The 12809-nt window shown below is 38.5% G+C and overlaps 1 protein-coding gene across 1 annotated transcript in view; it reads right to left on the reverse strand.

The window, feature by feature from the left end:
* Positions 1 to 10464, reverse strand: part of Tmem244 (transmembrane protein 244) — a 33122-nt gene extending 22658 nt beyond the window's left edge. Inside the window, exon 1 of the mRNA XM_048354674.1 lies at positions 10391 to 10464. Within this exon, the coding sequence (XP_048210631.1) occupies positions 10391 to 10423 (33 nt within the window). The 5' untranslated portion in view covers positions 10424 to 10464. The remainder of the gene's footprint in view (positions 1 to 10390) is intronic.
* Positions 10465 to 12809: the final 2345 nt, after the last annotated feature.

Below are 12809 nucleotides of genomic sequence, written 5' to 3' on the forward strand. Positions count from 1 at the left end.
CATAAGCGTCACGATGTGAGGCATGCAGTAAAAATAAACAATGCTCTTGTTTTCTAGGACCTAAGAAATAAGTATTTGGTCTCTGATCTTGCCAGAGCTTCCAAAGTCTTGGTAACTTCTGGAATCACAGGAACATGCTGTTTTGATACTTATTTGGTCTTCCCTGCTTCCCGGCTCCAGGGCTTCTAGACCAGGAGTCTCTGAAGGGCCAAGTGTGTCTTTAGTAGGCTGGGGCTCTAGGTAGCTTAGCTGGTAGCTGATTGGCAAAGGAGCCAGTCATGTTATTGGTGGTTAGAACTCTGTCAGTCCATGTACCTCTGGGGAGGGGTGGGAGATGGGAACCGTGTGGACTTCGGAGAGTTTTAGAGTTGGTGAATACATGCCCCCAACTCAGCAAGGAAAGAAGCTCCACAGTTCGGGATTTCACTTATTCACCTCTTCATCTGATTCATCATTTTTATCCTTTATAATATCCTAAGAATAGACTAATAAATAATGCTCAATAAATTTCCTTAACCAGGGAGAGTATCTTTATAAACTTGTGAAATCTAGTTTTATGTCATGGAATTTTGAGGCATGCCTCAATTCCCTAGGGATGGACAAAGGATAAGCTTTGCTGGTATCTGGGTATGTAAAGGTAACCACTGTGAAGACCTTGTTTTGTTTAATCTTGACCACAGTGATGCCTAAAAGGAATTATGATCCATATTGATGATGTTCACTGGGCAGTTCTATGGGATTAGAAAAGTCTCAGGAATTAGCAGCCATGCTTTCTGCCGGACTATATAAGAGCACCGAGGAAGCAATGAGCTATATCTGCTAGCAAAAGGAGCATACCTTCCCCTCACAACTGCCTTGAATTAATGGGGATCTGTGGGAATTCTGTCTCACCCAAGGGCCCCTCTTCCTTTTGACACTGTGGTCCCTATCATTCCAGCACTTCTTCTCGTGCCCCTACTCGTGATTTCAGCCTCAGACTCTCCCCATTGTTCTTCTTTCTCAGTCTCACTCTTTTTTTCTCCCAACTCTAGGGCCCCTCATCCTTACGGAAAATAGCCAAATTCTCTCTAGTATCTGTTTTTCATTCTCTTGTGTGAGCACATTTTACTTTTTTTTTTTTTTTTTTTTTTTGGCCAGTCCTGGGCCTTGGACTCAGGGCCTGAGCACTGTGTCCCTGGCTTCTTCCCGCTCAAGGCTACCACTCTGCCACTTGAGCCACAGCGCCGCCTCTGGCCGTTTTCTGTATATGTGGTGCTGGGGAATCGAACCTAGGGCCTCGTGTATCCGAGGCAGGCACTCTTGCCACTAGGCTATATCCCCAGCCCCTGAGCACATTTTAGAAGAAGAAAACAGTTCAGCCTTTTTAGGATATAGAAGTAGATAGATCTCAAGGCCAACCTAGACAGAGATTAGCAAGACCCTTTCTCAAAAATAAAATCTCTAGCAATCTGGGGATATGGTTCAAGTTCTAGAACCCCCATGAAAATCCCTAGGGATTTTCCACCACAAATAAAATAAAATTGAAACAACAACCAAAAAAAAAACAAACCACCCTCAACATTGAACATTTCTTTTCCTCAGATTCTTTCTATAACAAACCTAATGAGACAATATTACCTCTAATGTAGGAGCTGAGAGAAAAGAAAACCATGAAAGCATTTCCCACTGTTATCTTGCACTCAGATGAAGGTCACTTCTGGGTTTTGCTGGTTCCTTTGTGTTCATTCTCCTCTTTCGTGTACCAGGCATACTGAAGCACTTTTCTATTCCTGGGAAAGGTCAATGCCACTCCCCTTGTTTAGAACTAGCTGCACTTTTCTTCAGAAACTTAACTCCCACTCATCATTTCAGGCCTGAGCTGACATCTCAACTTCCTCTAAGAAGTTTCCCTGCTTGGCTTACCATACTCTGTTGGGTGCTTTCTAACTCTTTTCTCTCTTTAACACAGCCCTCATTAGTCTGACTACGGAGAGTAATTACCTGTAACTGAAGATTTATCACATTCTACTACAAATCACTAGAAGTGCAATTTATTAAAAAAACTTGTATTTTTGTGCATAATTGTAAAACTATTCTGAAATTGGAATAAGCATGCAGAAGTCTGCAGTTGGTGAAAATTTAAGATAGACGTGCTTTATAAGCTGCTTTTCAAAAACTACAACTGATCTTCACATCATGGTATTTTTTGTGCGCATCAGGGACTCAGCCCATGAGAGCCTTATGCATGCTAGACATGTTCTACCTTCAAACCACACACCCCCACCAAATTTTCTTCTTTTTTGACCAAAATACTTTCATGCCAACCTTTCTTTCACCCTCAAAGCAATAGAGCCTTTTTCAGTGAGTTGAAACTAATGGATTGAAATGAATTGAAATAAAAGAGTGCAAAAACACAACAGAGAGGAAAGTTTCATTCCTTGAGGTGTTCAGACCCCCCTAAACCAAGAACATTTCTTTGTAAGACTAGATGGGTCTGGATTGACTCTATGTACATCCTAGCCAGGCATCTCTGTGGGTCAGAGGTTCAAAGAACCTGGGACACTCCAGCTGCAGGAATCCTTCAACCATCTTTCTTTCCAGTGTCTACACTGGCTTCACTGGACAAGACTCAAGGAGAAAGCTCCTATTTGCTCTATCTAGAAATAACAGTCCCCTCTGTTCATTTATCTCTTGAAATTCTTTTGTGGCAGTCATTAATACCCCAGTGGGGAGTCTTCCACATATTGTTTTATGGTACTTTAAATAAAATAACTCATAGACATAGAGTCTAATTTTTTCTTTTTAATTTTTAAATTTATGTTATATTAGCATTACTTATACAGAGGGAGATTTTGTTGTTGCATTTCCACATATGTTTATAATACATTCTAATCAATCTCACTTCAGGATTTAATTTTCCTGTCATACTAACCCCATTTGATCTCAGAAGAGATGGGTGATGAAGAAATATGTCCATTTATCTCACTAGTGTATGTGCTGTGTCTCGCATGACTCTGAGCACATAGTAGGTCCTCAATAAACATAAACTGGATGACTTAATATGAGTTCAAGTGATGACAGAATTAGAGACACTGTGTTACTTAATGAGTATCTGTTATGACTGATCAGAGTTCACTTACCCCCACATAAAAGCAATCTTTGAGATATAATGCAGTAGTAATCAATTAGCAGGAAATTAGTCAATGTTGATAATCTGCCCAAAGCTGTTTCAAACTTCATTGAAACATAGAGGAAGGAGTGAGATGAGACAAAATAATCACACAGTAAACAATTAGAAAAGACAATTATATCAACATTTATATGATTCTGTAAAGCACACTTGCATTGATTAACTCACAAACAAAACAAACATAATGAGATTATGACCCTATCTTATAAATGAAGAATCAGAAGTGCAGAGAAATTATTTTCACAAAGCTGATTTTTTAATGAAGTTTATGGACTTCCAATCAGAAAGTAAACATATTTGTGATGAGAAGGACAAAACTACTTCATAGAAAATAAGTAAGCTAGACTTCCTAATGATTTAGGCTCTTAGTAAAAATTATGAAGGTTTGCATACTTCACAGTCTACATGCCCTCTATGTGGTTCTCACACTTGGTTACTCTCAATCCTGCTAGCTGCATTTTAATAAACCTCTCAGGTTACTGTAGTGTAAACATCATCTGAACACACTGGAACCTGTCCAGGTGACAAACGCTCCCAGGCAGGAATTGAAAAGGGGAATTGGATGGAAGAGTTGGGTTCTTAAAAAAGAAGGGAATGAAACCAATTTCCTACTAAAATGAGCATACATAAATCTATTTTACTAATAATAAAGAATATGCACTAAAACAAAAATGGAAAACAATTTTTCCTATCCAATTAGCCAAATTTTCCTTTCAAAATCTGAATAACTTGTTAATGAAATGGACATGATTCTAGACTATGCACATTACTAGAATTTAGTATAATCTGTTAGAAAACAATATTTTGGGGTTTTTTGGTTCTCATTTTAATCTGTAATTTTTAAAAGCATGATTCTGAATCTAAAATATATCTTTCTGGTAGAAAGGAAAAATCTCTTGAAGGTGTTTGTCCTTACGGTGTAAAATCATGATTTCTCATATTTTATCATTTTTAGTGAAAGCAGGAGAAAAACCTTGTCTCTACCAGTTAAATCTTGCATGGCTTTAAGCTAAGTTCTCGATAATATTCTTATGCATAAAATAAAGCTGTGGCGTTTTAACCCTTTTTGTCTGTCTCATTTTCTTTATAAATATTGTGTTAGCCTTTCTTCACTGGACTAAAAGAACAGCTTAAGGGAGGAAGGATTAATTTGCTCATGATTCAGAGGTGTCAGTTTATTGTGGTGGGAAGGGCCTGGCAAGCTCAGCACTTACCTAATGGTGGCCAGGAAGCAAACAGAAAGGATACAGGAAGAGGCCAGGGCAAGATTCAGTCCCTAAGGACAAAATCCACTAACCTACTTATTCCAGCTAGGCCCTGTCTCCTACCTTTCATCACCTCCCAATCATACCATCACTTTATGACACCACTGATCTATTAATCCACTCAGTAGATCACAGTCCTCAAAATTAAGTCATCTAGCGAGGGAAGGATTGACATGGTTAAAAAAGAAATCCACTCATTGCCTGAATTATGGAACTGTAAATGTCTCTATAAATCACCTCTGCAATAATCAAAAAACATATTTTTTTGAAAAATGCAATCACCTCTGAAAAAAACATCACAGACACACGCAAAAGTGGACTTCACTGGCCCCACAGGTGTTTCTTACCCAGTCAAGCCAACAAGAGCAACAACCACACACATCTAATCTAAAATACAGAATGTGCAAAAGAACAAAATACAACACAAATATACAAAAATGTGTCATTTCAATGTTTTCACAGACCCTCTCAGGTCTATTCATGGATTCCAGATTCAAAATGTTAGATGTCAAAAGATAATTCCAACTCTAACTACATAGGTACATTTAAAGATAGTACATTTAAATTCTGGCAGGGAGAAATTATGCACATTCTCATTAGGAAATTCATCATGTACAACTATAGCATGTGCCACAAGTTGAATAAATATTTGTAGGATTAGCATTTCAAATTATATTTAAGTTTCAGTTTCTTAAGCCTGGCTCTGGTGTGTCACACCAGTAATCCTAGCTACTCTGGAGGCTAAGATCTGGGGATCATGGTTTTAAGCCAATCAAGGCAGGAAGGTCTGTGAGATGCTTACCTCCAATTAACCACCAGAAAACTGGAAGTGGAGCTGAGGCTAGTGGTATATCACTAGCCTCGAGCAAAAGAGCTCAGAGAAAATGTCCAAGCCCTGAGTTCAAGCCCCACAAAACCAACCAAAAGAAATCAGTTTCTTCAAGTTCTGGGAAATGAAAGCTTACTTACTCAATTGGGATAGTAGAAACAATTTCAGAATTAGTTAAGGAAAACATTTCTGCATTCACTCAGCCCTAGTTTGCCACCACTCAAGATCCACAATAGTTAAGTAGTTGCTGCACTGGTCACCTATTGGCCCTATAATAATCTCCCATGTTGTATCTAAACTTTCCTGATTACTTTTTTTTCTCTCTCTCTTTATCCCAATTCTATTGTTAAGTAAACAAGCTCTTTTCTTCTTCACACAAAAACAGAGACAGTAGTTTGATAAACCATGGATGGTCTGGCAAAAGGAGAATAGAGGGAACTCCTTTACAGGTGCTGATAGACACTTGATAGGACCATTCGGCTGTCTATGAGTCAAATATACTCTTCTAAAGCAAATATGAGTGTCTGTATTACAAAGCACATTGAATACAGGTCATGGTGACTTTTCAATAAGCCATCATAAAGTAAGGGGTGATATAAGAGACAGTACCCAGGAAACTTCCCCAAAAGAAGCAGAGTAACAGGCCTGTCTTCAGTATATTTGCTGTTAGACAATTAGTAAGACAAACATCAGGAAAAATAGAATACTTTGAATATCCTTGCTATTAAGAAAATTAGTAATACTCTTTGGAGTATTGGAGTAATTTGGGATTAGAAGTACAGTGCTTGAAGCAAGGTAAAATAAACTTCCCTGTTTTCAAAAACTGGTAATCAATTTTCAGTTTAGGATTTTCAAATTTCTTCCCAGAACTTTAAAGTTCTAGAAGGTCTTAAACACTTTAGAAAGAGAGGCGTTGTGGTACCCTAGCTCCAGGGAGGCTGAGGCAGAGGGATCTCAAGTTCAATACCCAGCCTAACCTCTCTCGCTCTCTCCTCCACACTCTCTCTATATACATACTATATATACACATATATACAGCTAGATGTACATAGATGTCTATATGTGTGTATATATAGTGTGTACATATGTGTGTATGTGTTTGTATTGTTTTAGCTCAGCAACAACAAGAAATCCAGGATCCTTCAGAGGCTGTTTCCTCTTTGATTTTCTAAACTCTCAATAGAATATTAATTAATTAATTCAATCACCAAAGCATTCAACATAAAAGGCAAAAGTATAAATAAATGTTATTATCAAACTAAAAGCCATTGTAGAGAATTGGGGAAAAAATATAAGTAAAACAACCAGTATCACCCATAATCTTACTACTCAGAGAATAATGGGAGGCCTGGATAAGCTTTCAAGTGAGATTGCTGTTAAGCAACCTTCTGATTCTTTTGGTCAAAATCTGTAGCTTCTAGAGGTGAGAAGTAAATGAGAACTTACATCCCTCTCTTCAATTCAGGTCCTACAAAGACATTCATCTAATAAGACATACAAAATTACTTGTCTTTAGATGCTGACATCATGAATAAGCCCCTCTGTTATGTATTTCTTAGATTTTTTAATGAAAGAAAGGGTTTCTTAAATTGTATGTCCTAAATGCTACTTAATATTTTCCTGAAATATACATTTATTTTTGGTAGAAAGACTCCCAAACTATTTGTATACAACCTCTTCTTAAAATATTAGGGAAGTGTGTGCTGCTATTTCTGGGCCTGTGGTGGGACAGAGTGTCATGGCAGAATGGTGACATAGAGTCGCAGAGTCATGCTGTCCTCCTCCTGAGAAGAAGAGAGGAAAGAAGAAGGAGAAGGGGAGTAAGAAAGGGAGAGAGGTGGGAAGGAGGAGGGAAAGCAAGTGCAAACCAGAATCAAGATATATTTTCCCAAGGCCTCCTCCCTCCCTATGACCTACTGCCTCCAACCAGGCCCCACCTCTTAGTTCCCAAGACCTCTCAATGATACCACCAGACTATGAATCCATGAGGTAATCTGCCAGTGATAGTAGAGCCCTGAAGACCTGCTCACCTTCCTAAAAGCCAGCCAGTTGGCAAACAAGCCTTTAAATATATGAGTTGGTAGACGTTTTCTATCCATGCCACAACAGGGGTATTTTAGTCTTTGCTCATATAGATTTTTTACTCTCCCTGTTCTTTATTTTTTTTTATTTTTATAAGTTGTTTATTATTAAATAAATTTCCCCTCTGCTACTAATGTACTGAAGTTTTATTGTCCTTAATATCATTCTAACTAGCTATTATTTGTGTGTGAAAGTCTTTTGATTTTCATACTCTAATTTAATAGCCTATTATCTTACTGATAGTTTGTATTGCAAATGTTAGTGCTGCATTAATTTTTTTCTTGAATTTTTCCAGATACATATAATACAATCTATAAACAGAGAGGATTTCAATTCTATTCCAATTCTTAGAACACTTTTTTGTTATTGTCCTGGTATGATTGTATTGACTCTAGTATATTATTTAATGGCTATTTGTTCTTGCCTGCTTCTTTGTCTTTCTGATAATATCTTTAGTACTCTCCACAGATAAACCAACTTTAAATAAATTAGTACCCCCCTCTCTTCTCTCTGTCTGTCTCTGTCTCTCTCTCTGTCTCTCTGTGTCATTCTTTATAGTAATATCACAGAAGACCATTTATTTAGGGTCTTATTCAAGAATGAGTCAAATCAAATTGAAAAGTATTTTAACATCAATGAAGATGACAGGGATAACCTAATTACATTTACAAGCCTAAGATTGAACAATTCTTACATTTCTAGAATAAATATTATTTGACTATGATGTTTTATTTTTATCATGAACTCGTTTTTTTTCATTTTTAAAAACTGTTATGGTTTTTCTTCCTTCTCTATAGTCAGAAGCAGTTTACGCAGCATTGGGAGCACACAGTCTCTCAAAGTTTAGAAGTACCTTGGGAACGTGGAATTCAATCCTTTCAAAATAATCTTATTTTTATTCTAGAAAACAGGAAAGCTTTGTGTGATTTTTGTGAAGTAGAAAGTTCCCGATGCCTGTGACAGTTCTACTCTTATCAGAACAGAGTTGTCTAACCTGAAGGTATAGCTCACAGATTATCTTCCCAACCCTCCCCCTATGGAGAGCAGAGTCCACCTCTGTTGTCTCTGTGTGTGAGTGCTTCAGTTGCTTGTGTTAGACAGAAAATCCTGTCCCACACACTTCTCTCCAGGGAAAGAAACTGCTTTTGAGTTCTGATGGGAAATTCCTAGAGACAGAATAAGGCACGGCCCTGTCACATGTCACCAGCATGGGACCCAGTCTACTGAAAGCATTTTCCCCGAAAGTGTATATGGGGCTGAAATTTCCCAGTTTATGTGAACAGCTCCAAATTTAAGACTGTGTGCACCTTTGGGCTCTACACACACACACACACACACACACACACACACACACACACACACACACACTTGTTTTACCCTAGTGGGGTAAGTCTCCATTAGCATGATGTCGATGTAGTAAGTGCACAATAGTCACTGCATCTTAAACAACAACATGCTGGATTCGGAGCAACAACAGAACTGTCCTCATACCTGGGCTTTCTTCCCATTTCTTGTGCCATTTCCCCAGATAGCTAATTAATTAAATGGCCTTTGGCCACGACTCTCCTTTGAGTCAGCTTTTCTCTTGCTTAAATGGCAGAGATGGGGGAGCTAAGATTCATCCACGTGCTGAGCACATTGTGTTCCTTCAATAAAATTTGTAGAGTCTTAGCATTACCTTCAGATGAAGGTCACTTTTGCTTTTACTATTAATTTGTGAGTGTGTTTGCAATTTTTGTGCTGATGTATTGGCACTATGCGAAGACTTAACTCATAAAATGCAGGATGCACCATGAATTTTTTTACCAGTTCACCAATTAGAACTATTGGGCTATTGATTTAATATTCTTAAGATTGTGATTCTACACAGAAAGCTCTGGAGTTTTAAAATCAAAACTATTAGATATCTCTGCTGAGAGTAGAGTGTGTGTTTTGTGTGTTGTATAAGCCCAGACTAAATATAGGCTGTCTATTCTTTGTGTAAGCTACTTAAGGGAAAGGATATTATCATTTAATTTTTTATCTCATCAGCAAAAGTTATTATTTCTCATTGCATTCCAAAGCTATATATTAATTACAAATAGTTAAAAATCTTCTTAAATGATGTATGGAGAGAGGAAATATGGATGAGTGCAGTCATAATATTTGATGTGTCTATGTGAAAATGGAACCAGGGGAATGGCTGGGAGAGGTAGGAGAGATGATCAAGACATGATGACGTTAATCAAGATGCATCATAATTACAAACTGATATGTTCAACTGAAACCCCTCTCTACAATCACTTAACGATGATAAAAATAAATAAATGTAAAAAGGAGTTTCTCAAACAATTATTTTCCCTGAAATGATACTTTGCTTGACCTAGAAAATGTTTCTTAGCTGTTTGCCAGGGAGCATGATGAGCTTGAGAAAATCCACATCGTGTTGATAGTTTACTAAATTAATGTAGCACAAACTTGTACTCGTGGCTTAATTTGTAAGGAGGAAAAAAATCTGATTTTTCCAGTGTCATCTGCTTAAGCCTGGCTCTTTACAGGCCCTAAATCTGTGTGAATTTACACCACTGTTTTCAGGCTCTACAAACTTCCTTGTGGTGTCTCTTTGACTTTTTTGAAGGAGTATTAACTCTAGCCTTAGGGGAAAAGAAAGACACTAACCATCCTAGAACTTAATATGCTTCAACGCTTTTCTTTTCAAACCTTGCCTTTCCTTTAGAAGTTGCAGAAGTAAAAAAACGCCACCCACTGACAACAACAAAAGACAGAGGACAAACTGCCAAGATTCCAGAAGCAGATAGCAGAAGGGCAGGTGCTAACAGAGGGGGCTTGCTCCTAAGAAACCCTGTCCATGAGTTGCAGGATTCTTTCTTGAGCCCGACACCCCTACAGTGCCACTCTTACCATGAGGTGCAGAAACTACAATCCTGAGTCTTCTGGAAAGGACCCAGCCCCGAAGTGAAAGCAATTTGTTTCTTTTCAAACACACTCATTTGCAATCATGCTAGGCACAGTGACAGGCCACATCAAGAAAGAAATTCTCTTTACCTTGCTTGGAGCCACTGTAACTCTGAAGGCCATGTACGCACCCTACGTCAAGGAAGTGTTGAAAGCTGCCTTGCTTCTCTAGAATAAGAGACAGTTGTCACCAGGAGGTTTTCAATTACTCCTGGAGACTAAGTGTGAGACGCAGTGGAGCAGGATGATTGGATTACACGAAACGAGACAGGAGCCATCTGTGCGCCACGCGTAAGCCTCTGACTGCCAAAATGAACATCCCTATTAGGCCAATGAGTTCCCTCCTGTTTGTAGTTTGGTCTGAGTTTGAAAGATGAGCTGATTGGTTTTAAACAGTGCCACAAATAGTCACTGTATGAGCGACTGCAACCTCTTACTTCATCTAGAAACATGAGTTTTGAGTTAGAAGGCATTAAGATGTCCCCAATCGATGCGATTGTTGGGCACCACAGAGACTTGCTGGTCATTACAGCTTCATTTTCCAAGGCCACATATTGCTAGGGGAAAAAAAGAAATCACTAGTGTCTTTCAGAATATAGCAAAGAAATAGAATAGTCTAACTTTTTGGGGGGAAGCAGAAGGACCTCTGTGCTCTAAAATATGGCCAATTTGCCCAGTGGAAAACTTGCATGAAGTGTCAGGAGGCAGGAAGAGAACTATCTGAGCTCTAGAACCAAATCATTTATCACTGATCATCCCCTCATCATTTGACTGGCTCCAGCTTTAGCTGGAATTTAATCATGTTCTGGGATCTTTTTCCCTTTAGCATATTACCTTAAACCCCACAGAGAGCAGACCTTGCAGTAAGCACTGTAAAAGCACAGGTCTGAGAAAGGCACCATGTGGTCTCCGTCCACCATTCTAGGACACAACAAGTTTTTATCAAACTGTGTTACCATATTAATTAAGGCATATTAATAACCATTAATAACACTATTGATGTTCTTTTCTTAATATGCCTCACACAACTCCTCCAAGAAGTGTTTTCCCAGTTCCCTGATTATATTGTAAGTTTTTACAAAGATACACATCTGTCTACCAATAACACTGTAACATTGTGGAACCTCAGTATGTGTTGACTGACTATCCTGTTCTCATGCTTTGCCTTGTAAATGACATCAACTGACCACTATATTCTCTAAAAAGGCAGGGGAAACTTGTGAGAGTCAGAGCCCAGGGCATAGCAGGACATAACCAAGTGCCTTAACCTTCTCTGCTTCCAACATACACAAAATGTGTGCAAACTCAAAGCTGATCTGAATTACTAAGTTAAACAGACACCAGTAAAAACACATACTTTAAGGAAGTTAATACTGTACCTTGGAAACCAACACTAATTTTATTCTAATTATTTACTAGACAACATATTAAAAATTGCTGATTTTACTTATTCTCTCTAACCTCTTTATCTCTTTGGGGCCTCACATCTGTTGCCCACTGCTTTTCTGAAGTTAAAAATACTCTGGGCTGGGAATGTGGCTTAGTGGTAGAGTACTTGCCTAACATGCATGAAGCTCTGGGTTCGATTCCTCAGTACCACATAAATGGAAAAGGCAGGGAGAGGTGCTGTGACTCGAGTGGTAGAGTGCTAGCCTCGAGCAAAAGAAACTCAGGGACAATGCCAAAACCCTAAGTCCAAGCCCCAGACTGGTAAAAAAAATACTTTGGATAACATGGAATCATTAAAAACTATCAATCTTTTCCATTTCAGGTAGACAGAACTAACAAAGGTGGGGTAACTTTTTTCCTGTTCCCATTCTAATGTAATCTCCTTTAGTTAAACCCATGTTAAAGAGAAGCTGCACATATACATGTAAGCACTTCTGATCTCACTCTTCCAGATTTCTTTCTTTCTTTTTTGTGCCAGTACTGGGGCTTGAACTCAGGGACTGGTACTGGCACTGTGCATTAGCTTTTTTACTGACACTGTGCATTAGCTATTTTTACTAACGGCTCTACCACTTGTGTGCTCTACTATTTAAGCCACAGATCCATATCTGGCATTTTGCTGCTTAATTGGAGATAAGAGTCTAGTATACTTTCCTCCCCTGATTAGTTTCAAACCACAATCCTCAGCTATCATTCTGCTGAATAGCTAGGAATATGGGTATGAGATTTCTTGAGAAATAAATTGTTTCCTGAAACAGACACAACAAGGGACCATGCCTTAAATAGTAATGGCAAAGCATTACAAAACCATTGGCATGGATGACTGGTGGTGTGTTTCCAAACTTTATTGGATGGTAGTTTTCATTTTCCCTCCCCTCCTACAAATCTAAGGCAGAACTAATAACAAGTGCCAATTTGGATACTTAGTATCTCATTTAACAGACTTGGTAGTCTATTGGTCATGGTCTGAATCTTAACCTGTTAATTGCAAACTACAGATGAACATTAAGAAGACAGAGAGCTAGCCTTGAGTACAAAGAGGCTTAGGGACAGAGCCCAG

The sequence above is a fragment of the Perognathus longimembris genome, chromosome 9 (assembly GCF_023159225.1).
Source record: "Perognathus longimembris pacificus isolate PPM17 chromosome 9, ASM2315922v1, whole genome shotgun sequence".
NCBI lineage: Eukaryota > Metazoa > Chordata > Mammalia > Rodentia > Heteromyidae > Perognathus > Perognathus longimembris.